Genomic DNA, 13897 nt, shown 5'->3' on the forward strand with positions numbered 1-13897 from the left:
TGGTAGTGTTTACACAGAACCGATTAGAGTCAGGCTACGGGTGGAGAAGGCTTTCTAGGCACCGCTGCAAGTGGCACACATCTCTCCATTCCCATTACACCCCCACTCGTACCCCAGTGGCAGGTCCCTTGTATCTCCGCGGCTGGCTCCAGTCAGACCTGCACAGGTGCGACAACCACGGGTGGTCAGCCTCTGTGGGAAAGCTTGGCCTTTGCCAAGGCAAACTGGCTCCGGCAAGCCTGACTGCAAAACAGGAGGCAGCTGTGTTCCTCCTCAGAGAAGAACTTCTGATGGAAGCAGGCAGTTCAAGAGACAGGTGTTCAGCAGGGAAGGACAGGCATTTTGGGGATTTCGATTCAAACACGCCAGCATCTCGAGGGGTTATTAACTTGTCAGTGCCTAGAATAGTGTCTGACCTACATCAGAGGCTCAACACATCATTGTTGGATGAACATATTAGCTGTCAGGGTGTGACAGGGAAAGGCTATAACCTCTACCCAGCAGGGGTGTGCAAGGACCAGATTAAAGTGACTACGTCTTGGAGGAGGTAGAATTTGAGCCGAGTCTTATGGTACAAATAAGTGGAGAGAAACCTTCCAGTCATAGGTAAGGGAAGACCTAGAGGGGAGAACCAGTGGAAGAAAGTCAGGGCAATGAGGCAGGTAGGACTCTTAGCCTGGAAATGGACCTGGAGAAGTGGGGGGGGGCTCGGGGTTTTGTCTGTTGGTCTTGGGATTTCTGGACTCCTCTCTTCACCCCTGTCAACTCCCGCACGCAAAGGCTGGCCACCGTCTGTGGTGAGATGGCGGCTGGCTGTCTGGGCTTGGCACCCTGCCACCCTGTATCTGCTGAGCAGCCTGCAGCGGCTCCTTCCATTCTCTGGAAACCCTCACTGGCCAGCACTGGGGCAGGGTGGACATGACAGCCAGTGCTCAGCGGGGGCGGTGGGGGTGGAGAAGGCACTTGGGGTCTTCTCTGCTCCTCCGCATATGGAGGCCTGGCGGGCATTGCCACATGGCTGGCCAGAGAAAGTCCCTTATTAAAGGAAGCACTCTGGTAGAGTGGGGACAACAGGCTGCGCGGTGCACAGTAATTACTCATTTCAGAAGAAACCAAAAGCTGGAATTGATTGGCAAAGCCAAGGCAGGCATGAGAAGCCAGCCTCCCGCTGTCACTTGTTTCCCCGTTCCAGAAACTCCCTTCCCGGCTCCCTTCTGTCTCCTTTTATGTTTTATAGAAACTTCTGGTAGTTAGAGGTCCAGGTTAATGTTAGAGAAGGAATTGAGAGGAGGATGGGTGTAATAAAATAAATTAATTTTTAACATGTTTTCCATGTCTTAATATCATCTAACCATATTATTGGGTTTTTAATTTCAAAAAAGGAAGGCAAGAAAAAAAACACAACTAACTGTAACTTTTTGCCCAAGACTCTATTACCACTGTTATTAGAATTTTAATATATTTTCTTGCAGTTTTTCCATCGTGATTATACATGTATAAAATATACTTTTATGAGATTGTAATTGTACTTTACATTCTCTCTTGAATCTTGCTTTTTTTCTATTTAACATATTATTCTACGCCTTGGAAATGACTGAATAGGTTTAACCCTGCCTGGTCTTGGGCCAGGCTTGGGCCTCTCTCTCGGGGCATCAGTGTGTCCAATGACATGTGAGATCTATTAAGCAACTTCACAGACATGATTTGAGAAATAACTAAGAGAAACCAGAAAACTGGAAAAAACTTTTTTATTTTATTTTATTTATTTGACAGACAGAGATCACAAATAGGTAGAGAGGCAGGCGAAGAGAGAGAGAGGAGGAAGCAGGTTCCCCGCTGAGCAGAGAGCCCGATGTGGGACTCGATCCCAGAACCCTGAGATCATGACCTGAGCTGAAGGCAGAGGCTTAACCCACTGAGCCACCCAGGCGCCCAAAACTGGAAAAAACTTAAGAGAAACTGTGGCAGGCAGAATCATGACTTCCGAAGATGTCTATGTCCTAATCCCTGGACTGTATTAGGTTAAATGGCAAAGGAAAATAAAGGTTGCAGATGGAATCAAGGTTACTAATCAGATGACCTTGAAACAAAGAGATTATTGGGGTGCCTGGGTGGCTCAGTTGGTTGAGCCTCTGACTCTTGGATTCAATTCAGGTCATGATCTCAGGGTCGGTGGGATTGAGGCCCACCTCAGGCTCTGTGTTCAGTGGGAAGTTGGCTTCCCCTTCCTTCTCCCTCTGCCCCTCCCCCTGCTCACAAGCATGCACTCCCTTTCTCTCTCTCTCAAATAAATAAATTTTAATTTTAAAAAAAATCTTAATTTTTAGAAAAGAGTTTATCCTGGATTATCTGGGCAGGTTAATGCATCACGAGGATCCTTTAAAGTGTTAGAAGGAATTGAAAGGGAGAACCAGAGAGATAGCAGCACGAGAAGGACTTAGCCCAGTTTTGCTGGTTTTAAAGATGGACGAGGGGTTCACAAGCGAGGAATGCAGGCAGCCTCTAGGGACTGGAAAACGCCAAGAAACAGATTATCCTCTAGAGTGTCCAGAAAGAAAACAGCCCTGTCAACACCTTGACGCTAGCCCAGTGAGATCTATTTTAAACTTCTGACTTCCAGAGCTATAAGATCATAAATGTTTATTGTTTAAAGCCACTAAGTATATGGTAATTTGTCAAAGCAGCAATAGGAAACTGGGGCACCTGGTGGCTCAGTCAGTTAAGTGTCTGCCTTTGGCTCAGGTCATGATCCGAGAGTCCTGGGATCAAGCCCCACACTGTGGGGCTGAGGGGGGGTGGTCTCTGCTCAGCGGGGAGCCTGCTTCTCCCTCTCCCACTGCCCCTTCCCCTGCGTGTGCTCTCTCTCTCTCTTTGCTCTCACTCTCACTCTCAAATAAATAAATAAAATCTTTTTTTTTTTAAAGAAAACAAAGCACCAATAGGAAACCAATACAGAGACCAAGATCAGCTTTCAAACTCCAGGCAAAATATGTCTAGATACCCCAAATTCCAGGACAAAGGACTTCCTAACTCTTCTTGGCAACTCTCTGCCCATCTAGCACGTTGCCCAGTAGAGCTGCAGAACCAGCCTGATACTGCAGAAATACCCACGACTGGGCTCTTGTCCAGATCAACCAGTACATCATGCCGTCTGCGTAGGGACTGTAGCGTCTCAGATGAGGCTTGGTAGTGTTGCATTCAGAGAAAAGTCTGGAAGCAAAGATTTACAGGAAGGGAATGAAGCTCCAGGTCACCCAAAAAAGGCCTTTTATCTTATGGCTTCCTATTGCATGACTTAAAACCACAGTACCGAACACTTAGAAGATACTCAGGAAAGATGACCAATGTTTGTTTGATTACCAAATGAACAAATGAAGAGAGAGAGAGAACTTGAGCCACTTTGCTTCCACTGCCTTCCCTATAATTCTTTCTTCTCCATCTGTCTTATTTGACCCTTCTCCTCCAGTGCCTGGCATATTGTTTGATGCACGGTATGAATGAATAATTGAATGTATGAATGAATGGACGAATGAATGAATGAATACCTATCCTGGGTAACGGTTTCTCTCTCCCCAGCAGAGATACTCTTTTGCCCTATAGACTTTGGCTTCCCAACCCTCCTTTTAGCTGAAGAAGAATCTCCGGTGGTCTTGACTCTTCAGCTACAGCTGTAGGCTGTCCTTCTGTGGCATCTTGATATCCTGAATACATCAGAATGGGGAGCAAACCACAGATTGGCTCCATAGAATAAGAACCCAAAACCCAAGGCCTTCCTCTCCACATTAAGCAGGTTCTATATTCCCATAGTATTTTTCCTTTTTTCTTTACTTTTTAAAATTTAACCATTCTTCTTTGGTAAATTCTGGCGGGATATGGCAAAGCAACCCAGGCCTGTGGTTTACTGACCTCATCAGTGATTCCCTGATGGGTGGGGAGAAACTGACCAGGAACTAGCATGAGGGAAATTTCTGGGCTATATTTTGTTTTGTGTGGTGGCTACCAAGGTGTATACAATTGTCAGATTTTATTAAACTAAACATTTTAGCTTTGTGCATGTTATGATATATAAATGATGTCTCAGTTTCTTAAAAATCTGTAGGAGAATGCAGCGCCTGGGTGGCTCAGTTGGTTCAGTGTCCAATTCTTGGTTTCAGGTCAGGATCTCAGGGTCGTGAGAATCAAGTCCTGTGTCAGGATCCACACTCAGGACCAAGTCGGCTTGGGATTCTCTCTCTCCCTCTGCCCTTCCCCCCACTCACATTCTCTCTCTCTCTCTCTTTCAAGTAAGTAAATAAATCTTTTTTAAAAATTCTGTAGGAGAAGGACTCTGAAATCACAATCTATTCAACAGTCAAGAATACCATGATTGATTGGTGATGTCCACCATAGACAAGGGGGAGGCGGACAGATGTCAGCCCAAGTCCTCGTGTTTGCGGTTCTTGTCTTTAACTGATCATCCTACGAGAGTTCTGCATCACTCGAGTAATTATAGTATTAACTCGCCCACATTAAAGGATTATAATGAGGTGAAAGTTCTTTGTAGAATATATATGCCCACCTAAGTGTAAGATGTTCTTATTCCCATTTATTTCCTGTGAGTCTTGCACAGTGGAACTGACTTAGGCTGCTGGGTTCCCAGAAAATTCTCCTGGGCTGCAATGAAAGGCAGCAGAGCCAGATATTTCCAGAGTGCCAGGCTTCCCAGTAACATGAACATAGTCTGTCTGTCCCATTATTCATACTGTAAACATTGACCGGCGATGCTGACTTGTTGAGCTGACTTTCCCACTGCCCTATAGGACCACTTTTTCGGGTTCTAAAATGATTTCCACAGCCTGAACTAAGTAATGTGTTTTCTTTGAGACTCTTATTCTATTCTGATGCTTCGTCTCAAGACGGGGTCTGGAATGTCTCATTTCTCCTTCTCCTTCCAACTGCAAATCTGCAGGGGCCTTTCAGAGCTTTGCTCTGTGGGCTCTTGGTTTATGTCTGTTGGCCGAGGCATCTGTTTCAGGGGCCTTTAGGCCCCTTCCAGGAGTCTCCCCAATTACTGATGAGGATTATGCTAACCAGAGTGTATCACTGGGAGGCTCAGGACTCCGTAGCCACGCTGTTTCCTGACTGGTGTCCCCACAGAGGGAACAGGACAGAGCCTGGCAGCCGTACCTCCATTTCCGAAGCCAACCAGAGAGCCAGGGCCAACGGCAGATGCAGCCTGGGTATTCAGCCAAGAGATACCTCCGAGGCCTCTTGCGGACATGGCCCCCTGACACCATGTACAGGCTCCAATGTGCAGGTCAGTGGGGCTATGGGAGGACATACATGCTGAGATGCCCTGCCTTGAATTCTGATGTGAGAGTATTTTCCATCAAGTCCTGAAACACTAGAATTTCAGGTCCAATTTTGTGTAAGACAGACAAAGGTGCTTCAGCTTAGGAGCCGAGAGCCTCTGTCACACCTTTTGCCTTTTGTCCTCTCCCACATTTGCAGAGGAACATACAGCCTGAAGTCTTGCCTTCTCTCTAGCTCTTCCCAGGACCTTCACAGCCCACATCCCAAGCAGAACTTTCTCGCCAACCTTCCCCACCAAGAGACTTCGGGTCCTCCAGATCAATCCCTCTCTTTTACAAGATAAGGAAAAGAAGGCTGGGGGAGAGAGAGCAAAGGAAGCTATCCAAAGTCATTCAGTCAAAAGCAGAGCTGGGACCAGAAGACAAATCCTCCCCACGGCCCCCCCAGCTCCCACATTCACCCCATCACTCCCTAGTTGCCCTTCTGAGGTGATCTCAGCTCCAGGAAGTGGGACTGTTAGGCCTCCTCCTCTTAAAGATGGCAGCTCTCCGATACCACCCACTGAGGAGATGGATGCCCTTCTGCTGAGCAGAGACCCCAAACGGACTCTGTAAAGGCTTAAAAACGAAAACAGGAAACTGTTGGGGATCCAAGTTGCCAGGTTTAGCGCATACACACAGGGACCCACACAGACATACACAGATATATAGACATAGTGCCACACGTGGCTTTCTTCCACATAGAATATATGCATGGAATATACTCTATACACAGACACATATGGACACAGAGAGTTAAACTTGCAATATTTGGTACATATTTTTGCTTTAAAAAAGTATTCATTGTTTATCTGAAATCCAATTAAAAAAAAAAATCCAACTTTAACTGGACATCCTGTATTTTATTTGGCAACCTTGTTGGGGATGAGAGGAGTGAGAAGTAGGACTTGCCAGTGCCCATTGGGTGTCTGCCATTTCTTCAGCACAAACAGACAGGACCAAAGGAAGACTGACTTGCTTCTTGCTTTATAGGTTTACCTTGGGAAGGGAGAGAAAACAGCTCTCTCCCCAGTAAGTGATGACTGAAGGAAAATGAGATGTGGGTTTGTCCAGTAATTGGTTTTACCTTCATGGTAGGCCCAGCTTTAGAGGCAGTTTCATTATTTAACACTTGTAAGAAAGAGCCCCTTAACCAAAGATATATTTATCACTGGGTGGAGCAGAGGACACAGCAGACCACGGCCCCATAGACTAGGCCCAACACTGTCAAGGACAAGAACCCCACTTCACATCAAAAAATGCCTCAGACCCCTTTTTGGAAGTCATATGGCCACAATGTGTAGTTTAAGAAAGGATTCGTGTGTATGTGCATTCTTGGGCCCCTTGCCATAATTCGTCACCGGTGTACCTCTTGACGGTGAGACCCTCTAGCTGGAGGGACAACAGCAACACTGTGGTATGAGATCACTGGCCCAGTGGCCTCCACCAGAGAGCTCACATCTCAGAGTTCACTACCCTTGTGATGCTGGTGTATGTTCTCCGGTCCCATCTTTTCACCCCTGTGATAACTCCTTCAGACCCTTTAGGCCCACATTTTCTACAAATGCTTCTCTGACAACTCCAGCCAATATCGAGCTCCCTATTTTCTGACCTTATATCACACTGACCTTTGGGGCCACAAAGTTGAGCACAGGGAAGCTTGGTCTCTCCAACAGACTATTAGTGCCTCTAAAAAGGGGCCATGCTAGCCATCATAAGCCCCCATTAAATACTTGTAGAATGACTGAGTTGAGAATCATGGGGCCTACAGAACCAAGTAGGATACCTCCAGGAGAACCTTCAGATTCTCCTCTTGAAGCAGGAGGGATCTTCTACCCAACCCCAAAGAAGCAGCCATGCTTCTTCCACCAGGGAGACCCAGTTTCTTGGAAATGATGAAGTGGAAGAAACCCACATGTGGCACAGGACCAGAAGTACCCAAGACACTGAACAGAGAACCCTCTGTGGGTTCTATACAATTTTAATCCCTCCATCTTCTAGTTGTCTTCTTTAACGGGCAATGTCTAAAGCGAAGACTAGTGTAAGTGGGGAACCTTGTAGTCATCTCCAAGACCTCTGGACTGGCATCACTGTTTCTACCAATAACTCCCAACTTACTCTTCAGGGTACATCAAGGATTCTGTGCTGCTCCAGGACAGTCAACTTAATGTACCAAAGAATCTCAGGCCACAACAGGATCTTTCAGGTGTACCCCCAAAATACCATCTCCTGCCTGTCTTCCCTCCATTTTGGATTCAACAAGGAAAATCTTTTGAACAAGGTACATGTTGATTTTATGACCAGATCTCAAACATTTAGATTTTTAACACTTTAAAATGGAGTTACTCAAAATAAGGGAATTCTGGGTTTCATTGTCTTTAGAGTCTAGACCAGAATTATCCAACCCTATGTTCTGCAATGATGGATTATTCTATAATAGATACTGTCCAATTGGTAGCCATTAGCCATATGTGGCTATTGAGCACTTGAAATGTTGGAAGTACGACTGTGAAACTGATTTTTTTTATTTTTACTTACTTATGATTAAATTACATGTAAACAGCCACATGTGGCTATTGGGTACTGTATTAAACAGTACAGGTCTAGACTCTAGATTTTAGACTTCTTAGGCCTGTTATCCTCTAACATTCTTTAATTCTATGGTTTTGTGGCAATATCATAAGAAAAAATATCCAGGTTTTGGAGCACTGTCTGTTCTCTCTTTTACTAGATGTAAGATCTTGAGCAAGTCACTTAACCTCTTGGAGCTTCTGTTTGCTCATCTCTGTAATGAACATAATAAGACCTGCTTCATTACTGTATAGAAGATTACTGAATTGTCTGTAAGCTGTTCAGTACTATGGGGGTTTTATTTGTCAAAATTATTCTTGGGAACTTGAAGCAATAAATGATCCAAAAATTGCCATTGTTAAGGGAGATAAGAAAAGAGGACTGAGTAACACTAATGGACATAGAGTAAGACATTGGCTAGTGCCAGGGTTTTCGAGAAAAGAGAAGGGAAGAACAAGAGCCCAACATAGTATAGTTATTTTTTTCTGAAATGAAAAAAGGAATTTTCCAGAAATAATGATAGTGCCTAACCAAGTCTTGTCCTTAGAAAAGGATCTGGTCAGGATAAGTAGATTATCTGGTCTATCCAATGAATGGAGAAGAATGTGGCATGTTCTCATTAAACATTCCTGCCAAATACTTCCCTTAAGTCTTGACTCTAGAACCAGAGAATTTTGGTTATAACCTGACACACATATAGTTCATATACAGGAAATATGCTGGTCAGGCAATTGTATTCCTCTTTGTAAATTAATACCCTGGCTTATAGAGTCTCTATGTATTTTGCTAATGTGGGTCAAGATGTCTGAAACCAGTTGATTCTGGGACACTAAAAAGATCTAATTTCTGGGCCATTCTTGGCCTGGGAATGGGTGAATTTGCCCAGGTAACGCTCCTATGTTGGGACTTTCTGTCCTTCCCCAGGTGGCACCCCATTTGACATTGCCTTATGTCCTCTCTCTTCAAAAATCCCACTGTCTCCAATTAATATCCTTGGATTTTGATGTCCTAGGGTCTATAAATACTAGACAGGGGACTGAAGTACTTTCATTTGGGGAGTAGATCAACACTGCACATCTAAGGGATCAAGTGATTTCCTTAGTTAATGCCATATGCCAAGGGCTGAAACAATCAGGAAGAGAACAGAGAGGCCATATAGAATTGTAATTAAACATGTGGCCATTAGCACCAGATCCCAAGCCATCTGACCTCTCGGGGCTTCAGTTTCCTCGTGTATAAAATGGAGATGACCACACCCACCTTTGCCTCACAGGGTTGGATGTTGGAGTTAAATGGGATAATGCCATATCTGGCACATAGTAGGCACTCAGTAAATGCTAGGTATAGACCTTCCTACCTTGTGTATTTCAGCATAATTACTAATCACAGTGCCTCATTGCTCACGATCATAAGGACCAAAAATTAATTTGCAAAGAAATAAAAAGAGCTCATTGGCTATAACTTGAACCCTGATGGATGGTTTTATTGGTTTTAATTTCATCTTCCCTTGGCCTCCCTCTTTCTTCCAGACACTTTATTTGGAAAAGTAGGAAAAGTCCCAGCTGCAAATATAAGATTTCCCCAACTATGTGATGTTGGTCATGTCACTTATGCTCCCTGGGTCCTTAGTTTGCTAATCTGCAAACTGGAAGTAATGGTATCTGCTTTCTACCCTCTCTGGGTCATTGTAAAAAAAAAAAAAAAAAAAAAATCACAGAAGAGGACAGAGGTAAAAAAGCTCTCCAAGACCTCTAAATTGCTACTCCATTTCACATTATTTGGGTAATCTGAATCCAAATTTTGAGACACAGAGACCAAGTTTTATGGTCTCCTTTCAACAACTGAAACTTCCAATACCTTGCTTGCACACCTGTTTCTATAAGCATAAGCACATGAGCCAGAGATGATGTTTCCTGAGAAAAATCTTGGTTTCCCTTGAATAGATTGAGTCATATATTCAATATCACCTGGGATACAGCCAAAGGGAAGAAGGCTTCTGTCTATCCCCTGCCCACGGTGCCTCCTGCCCCAACTCAGTCTACTGCAGTCGGCTGTCCGCTGAGTGAGTGGCCACTTGCCAGAGTTTCACTTCCTCTGCCCTCAGAAATGCATTTGGTTCCAGGTGAATCTGACCAGAAAGGATGGACCCGAAGTCTGGCTTGGCCCCAAAGGATCACTCTAGAATACACAGAAAGGTCTTTAGTGCCACACCCTGTATGGTGTTGTGGTCCTCTTGGGGCAGGCCTAGTGTTTCCCTGGACCTCCCCGGATTAAGGGGTTCCCCAGGGCTCATCAGGTTTCCCTGGGCCACTAAAACCTGAGCAGACGCCTCTGAACCTGAGCCTGGTCTACCTCTGCTCCACCCACATTCTTGGCTTTGGCTCAGACCCCCAAACAGTCAGGAGCCAATGGGCAAAGGAAGGAGAACTGGAGGGAAGGAGCAGCCTCGCAAGTGGGCATCTGGCTTTGGACCCATGACACCAAGGAAGGGAATGACGCAGGGGATGACGAGGGTTGGGGAGTATAGACAGAAGGTGAGGCTGGCTGGGAGCCTCCATAAGTCTGGAGTTCCAACATATACAGGGCCCCTGAACGGCTTCCAGAAACCCCTGGTTGAAAGACAGTCCCATATTGTTCCCCAGAACAGCGTGCTGAGAGAGAAGGTGTTGCTAAAGCAGCGCCAAACAAGGAAGGTTTGCCAGATCGTTTCAGCAATACATCTACCTTGAGTACGTGATGAAAATAGCTGCGGGACCCTTTACCCCACCGATGAAAGATTTGTGAACTCGGCTGGAGTCATCTGTTGACTCAGATCCTTCCTGAGCGTTGCACAGACAGGGTGAGTTCAGAGAGCGAAGCAGCCGTCCATCACAGCACATTCCGCAAGTAAACAACCAGCAGACAGCCCAGGAAATCAAGTGCTTCCGCCTGAGCATCTCAGTGACGACAGAGCAGGGATGCGGGTCTGTCCTCCACGATCACACCACTGTTACCCTCTTGTCTTTCCGTCTGCAAAGGGCCATCACGTTCATTATTCTGTACGAGCTCCAGACAACTCTGTGAGGCGGCAAGGGCAAGGAATCAGTATCCCCATTTTACAGATGAGGAAACTGAGTCCAAGAAATGAAGACTCAGTCCCAAGCCTCCTGATTCCTAGTGCAGTTCTGTTCTGTAGACCCGACTACCACTTCCGTGAAGGCCCTAGCGGAAATACAGGAAAAAGGAGGGAAGAGAAACAAGGGAGTTGATCAACACTTTTGCTCAGAAGAGCAAGTAGGGAGGCAGCTTGGAAGCGGCTAATAGCATCAGCCTATCTCTGGGTTGACAAGGCTGACCCACTGTTCCCCTTTGCAGGGCAGCAGGGCCTGGCTGAAGGGGAAGCTGGGGCTAGTGGACGTGTGGACCAGGGCTCCAGAGCCAAGAGCGACGGCAGTCAGGGGATTCACTTGCCGCAACTCAGGAAGCAGCCATGGCAGGAAGCTGAAACCCAGGCAGAGGTACCATTTCTGGTGGGCTCCCCTCTGTCATGGTTCTTGACTTCAGAGGGGATACGCCCTCCCTTCACTGTTTCTTGGGGTTCCTCCAGAGAAGGGAAGAGGACTTCGAGCCTATGGACCACTGTTTCCCAAAGTGTCACGTGTGGAACCCTGCCAGCGTCTCAATGAGAAAAAAAGAAGTTCATAGCCAAATACATTTAGGAAATGCTACATACCATGTTCTCCTCCCAGAGGGTCACAGGGCACACTTAAATACGGGCCATTTGGGGGAAGTTCTATAGGTAAAGTAGCTGGTTTTACCTGAACTCATGGGTTTCCAAACTTATTTAAGCATAGGGTCCCCCTCCACTCTTTACCCCACCTAGGCAGCTGTCGTCTTCTCTAGGGAAAAGAGCTCATGGCCTTCGAATTGGAAAAGGTTTGGTTTGGGTCTTACCTCTGACAAGTCATGGTGAATAAAGAAACTTAAAAGGAGCCTGAATGACCTCCTTTGTAAAATGGAGCTGTTACCATACAGACTCGTTAGGCCACTCTGAGGATTAAATACATTAGGATATAAATGTGCTTTCTTAACTCTAAGGCCTGTGTGTGTGTGTCAGAATGTGTGTGTGTGTGTGTGTGTGTGTACAAGATGACAGTGGTTCTGAGCAACAGAGACAACACATGCTCCTATCTTTAAGCTCATTCGACTGACGAGAAAGTCACATGCCACTGGGAGCTGGAAAGGGGAGAAGGGAGCTGCCACACGGAGAAGGGCAGAGGGAGAGACATTTTACAATGCATAAAGACAAGGACATAGAGCTTCGTTTTGATTTTTAAATTTTCCTGCAGGAAAGCACTATATGAAAAAAAAGAAAGAAAACTCTATGTCAGGCATGGTTAAAGGTCATTCTTGCTCTCATGATAATACAATGTTTTATTATAACAGATAGCATTGGAGAACATATTGTTACAACTGTTTTTCTTCCTAAACTGCAAAAGAAATTTCTTCCTTGCCGCTGAGAGTCTAGCCACAAGGTCTGACTGAACTGGTCTGTTTCTTCAGAGAGCCTGTTTATAGGATGTGTATCTGTCGTTCCCCAGGACACATCAATAGAGAATCACTACCGTATACACACTTCAAAGGAGAGCCACAGTGAAAACATACAGCAAACCTCCCGAAGGGCCTTTGGGCATGCCCACATCGGCCATTCTTGGCTCCTGAGTGACAAATCTCAGATTACGTTCTATGGAGGGGCCTTTCCCAACAGAAAGGCAGATCTCAACGGTAAGAAGCTAAACGTGTTGCTGGTTAATCTCGGTAACCCTAATCATGCAGAGTTCATCTGAGAACACTGAGGCACACCCAGTGTCACTGCCTCGGGCCTCTCCTCTTCGAAAGTAACAGCCCGAGTCCGGCAGAAGGCGGCAACAACACCGCCAGCCTCAACCCTGCCTAGGACTCAAGCGCACACATTCTGCCCTCAGACTGCCGGGGTGTAAATTAATCCCACTTTCCAGCTGTGATCTTGAGCACGTTATTTGGTCTTGCCCAGGCTCAGTTTCCTCATCTATAGAATGGGGATAACCTAATACCTTCCTAAGACTATTTTGGGGATTAGGTGAGTTACTGGAGAGAAAATAGTTTGTATCATTCTTTTCCTATACTTAGCACTGAATACGTGTTAACTGTTAATACTAGCATTATAATTCTCTCCAGCACCTGACGTGCCAGCAAGAACCCAACCCAGGTGATGAGACTAGGACTCCCTGAACCTGCCTCAGCTAAAGCCATGGCTCTCTCAGTGCCTGTTCTTGCCTCTATTCCTGGTAACCCAAAAGTGACAAAAGTTGAAGGTCAACTGTCCATTCTCATACCTGCAACTCATACGTTCTCATTCCCATCCTGTTTCTACAGACAGACAAGGGAATATAAAACTCCATAAGGGCCGAAGCAGCCACTTGTTCCCGGAGCCTCCTGCTGAAAGATGCCTTTTCCCTCCTCTAGCACCTGCTACCGGCTCAGAGAAAAACACAGCTGGGGAAGCGAAGAAGAAAAAGGTTGTATGTGTGCGTGTGCACGTGCGCATGCGTGTTTGCCCTTCAAAGATTAATCCCAATCCGGGAACGAGGCAACTCAAAGGGATGTCTCAAACAGAGAACTGGCCTTACTCGCTCTTGAGCTCACCATGTGGAGCTGAAATAAAACAGTTATAATTTACTAAATGTTGAAAATAGCGAAGTACAAGGAGTTTCAACTGCAACTGCCCCCCCACCCCCGCGCCCCTAGTTCTACCTTATGATATTACCACACTCTGGTGGCAACAGGGTCCTTTGTGCTATGAGGGGGCTGGGGCTTATCTGTAAATATGTAAGAACAGAATTTGAGCTTGCAAGCCATTGACCCACTTCAAACTCGAAATGCTGGTGATCTTAATCCAGCAATGGTTTTGCTTAATTGAGAATCTGTCACCTTTGAAAATGTACAGTAAATCTGGCAGCTTTACCAGCAAAGTCAAG

At 45.8% G+C, this 13897-nt stretch overlaps 1 protein-coding gene across 7 annotated transcripts in view; it reads left to right on the plus strand.

The window, feature by feature from the left end:
• The window catches only part of KIAA2012 (KIAA2012 ortholog), a 100498-nt gene that overhangs the window by 11213 nt on the left and 75388 nt on the right, over nucleotides 1-13897 (plus strand). For 5 of the 7 annotated variants that reach the window (XM_045078578.1, XM_013062318.2, XM_013062320.2 and 2 more), the window contains exons 3-7: nucleotides 5137-5296; nucleotides 7456-7611; nucleotides 11256-11398; nucleotides 12482-12665; nucleotides 13296-13438. In XM_045078578.1, coding sequence (XP_044934513.1) covers nucleotides 5137-5296; nucleotides 7456-7611; nucleotides 11256-11398; nucleotides 12482-12665; nucleotides 13296-13438 — 786 coding nt within the window. The remainder of the gene's footprint in view (nucleotides 1-5136; nucleotides 5297-7455; nucleotides 7612-11255; nucleotides 11399-12481; nucleotides 12666-13295; nucleotides 13439-13897) is intronic. The other 2 variants (XM_013062323.2, XM_013062322.2) reach the window with 2 other exon arrangements.

Source organism: Mustela putorius, unplaced genomic scaffold (assembly GCF_011764305.1).
Source record: "Mustela putorius furo isolate JIRA1106 unplaced genomic scaffold, ASM1176430v1.1 tig00000275_pilon_pilon_pilon, whole genome shotgun sequence".
Classification (NCBI taxonomy): Eukaryota; Metazoa; Chordata; class Mammalia; order Carnivora; family Mustelidae; genus Mustela; species Mustela putorius.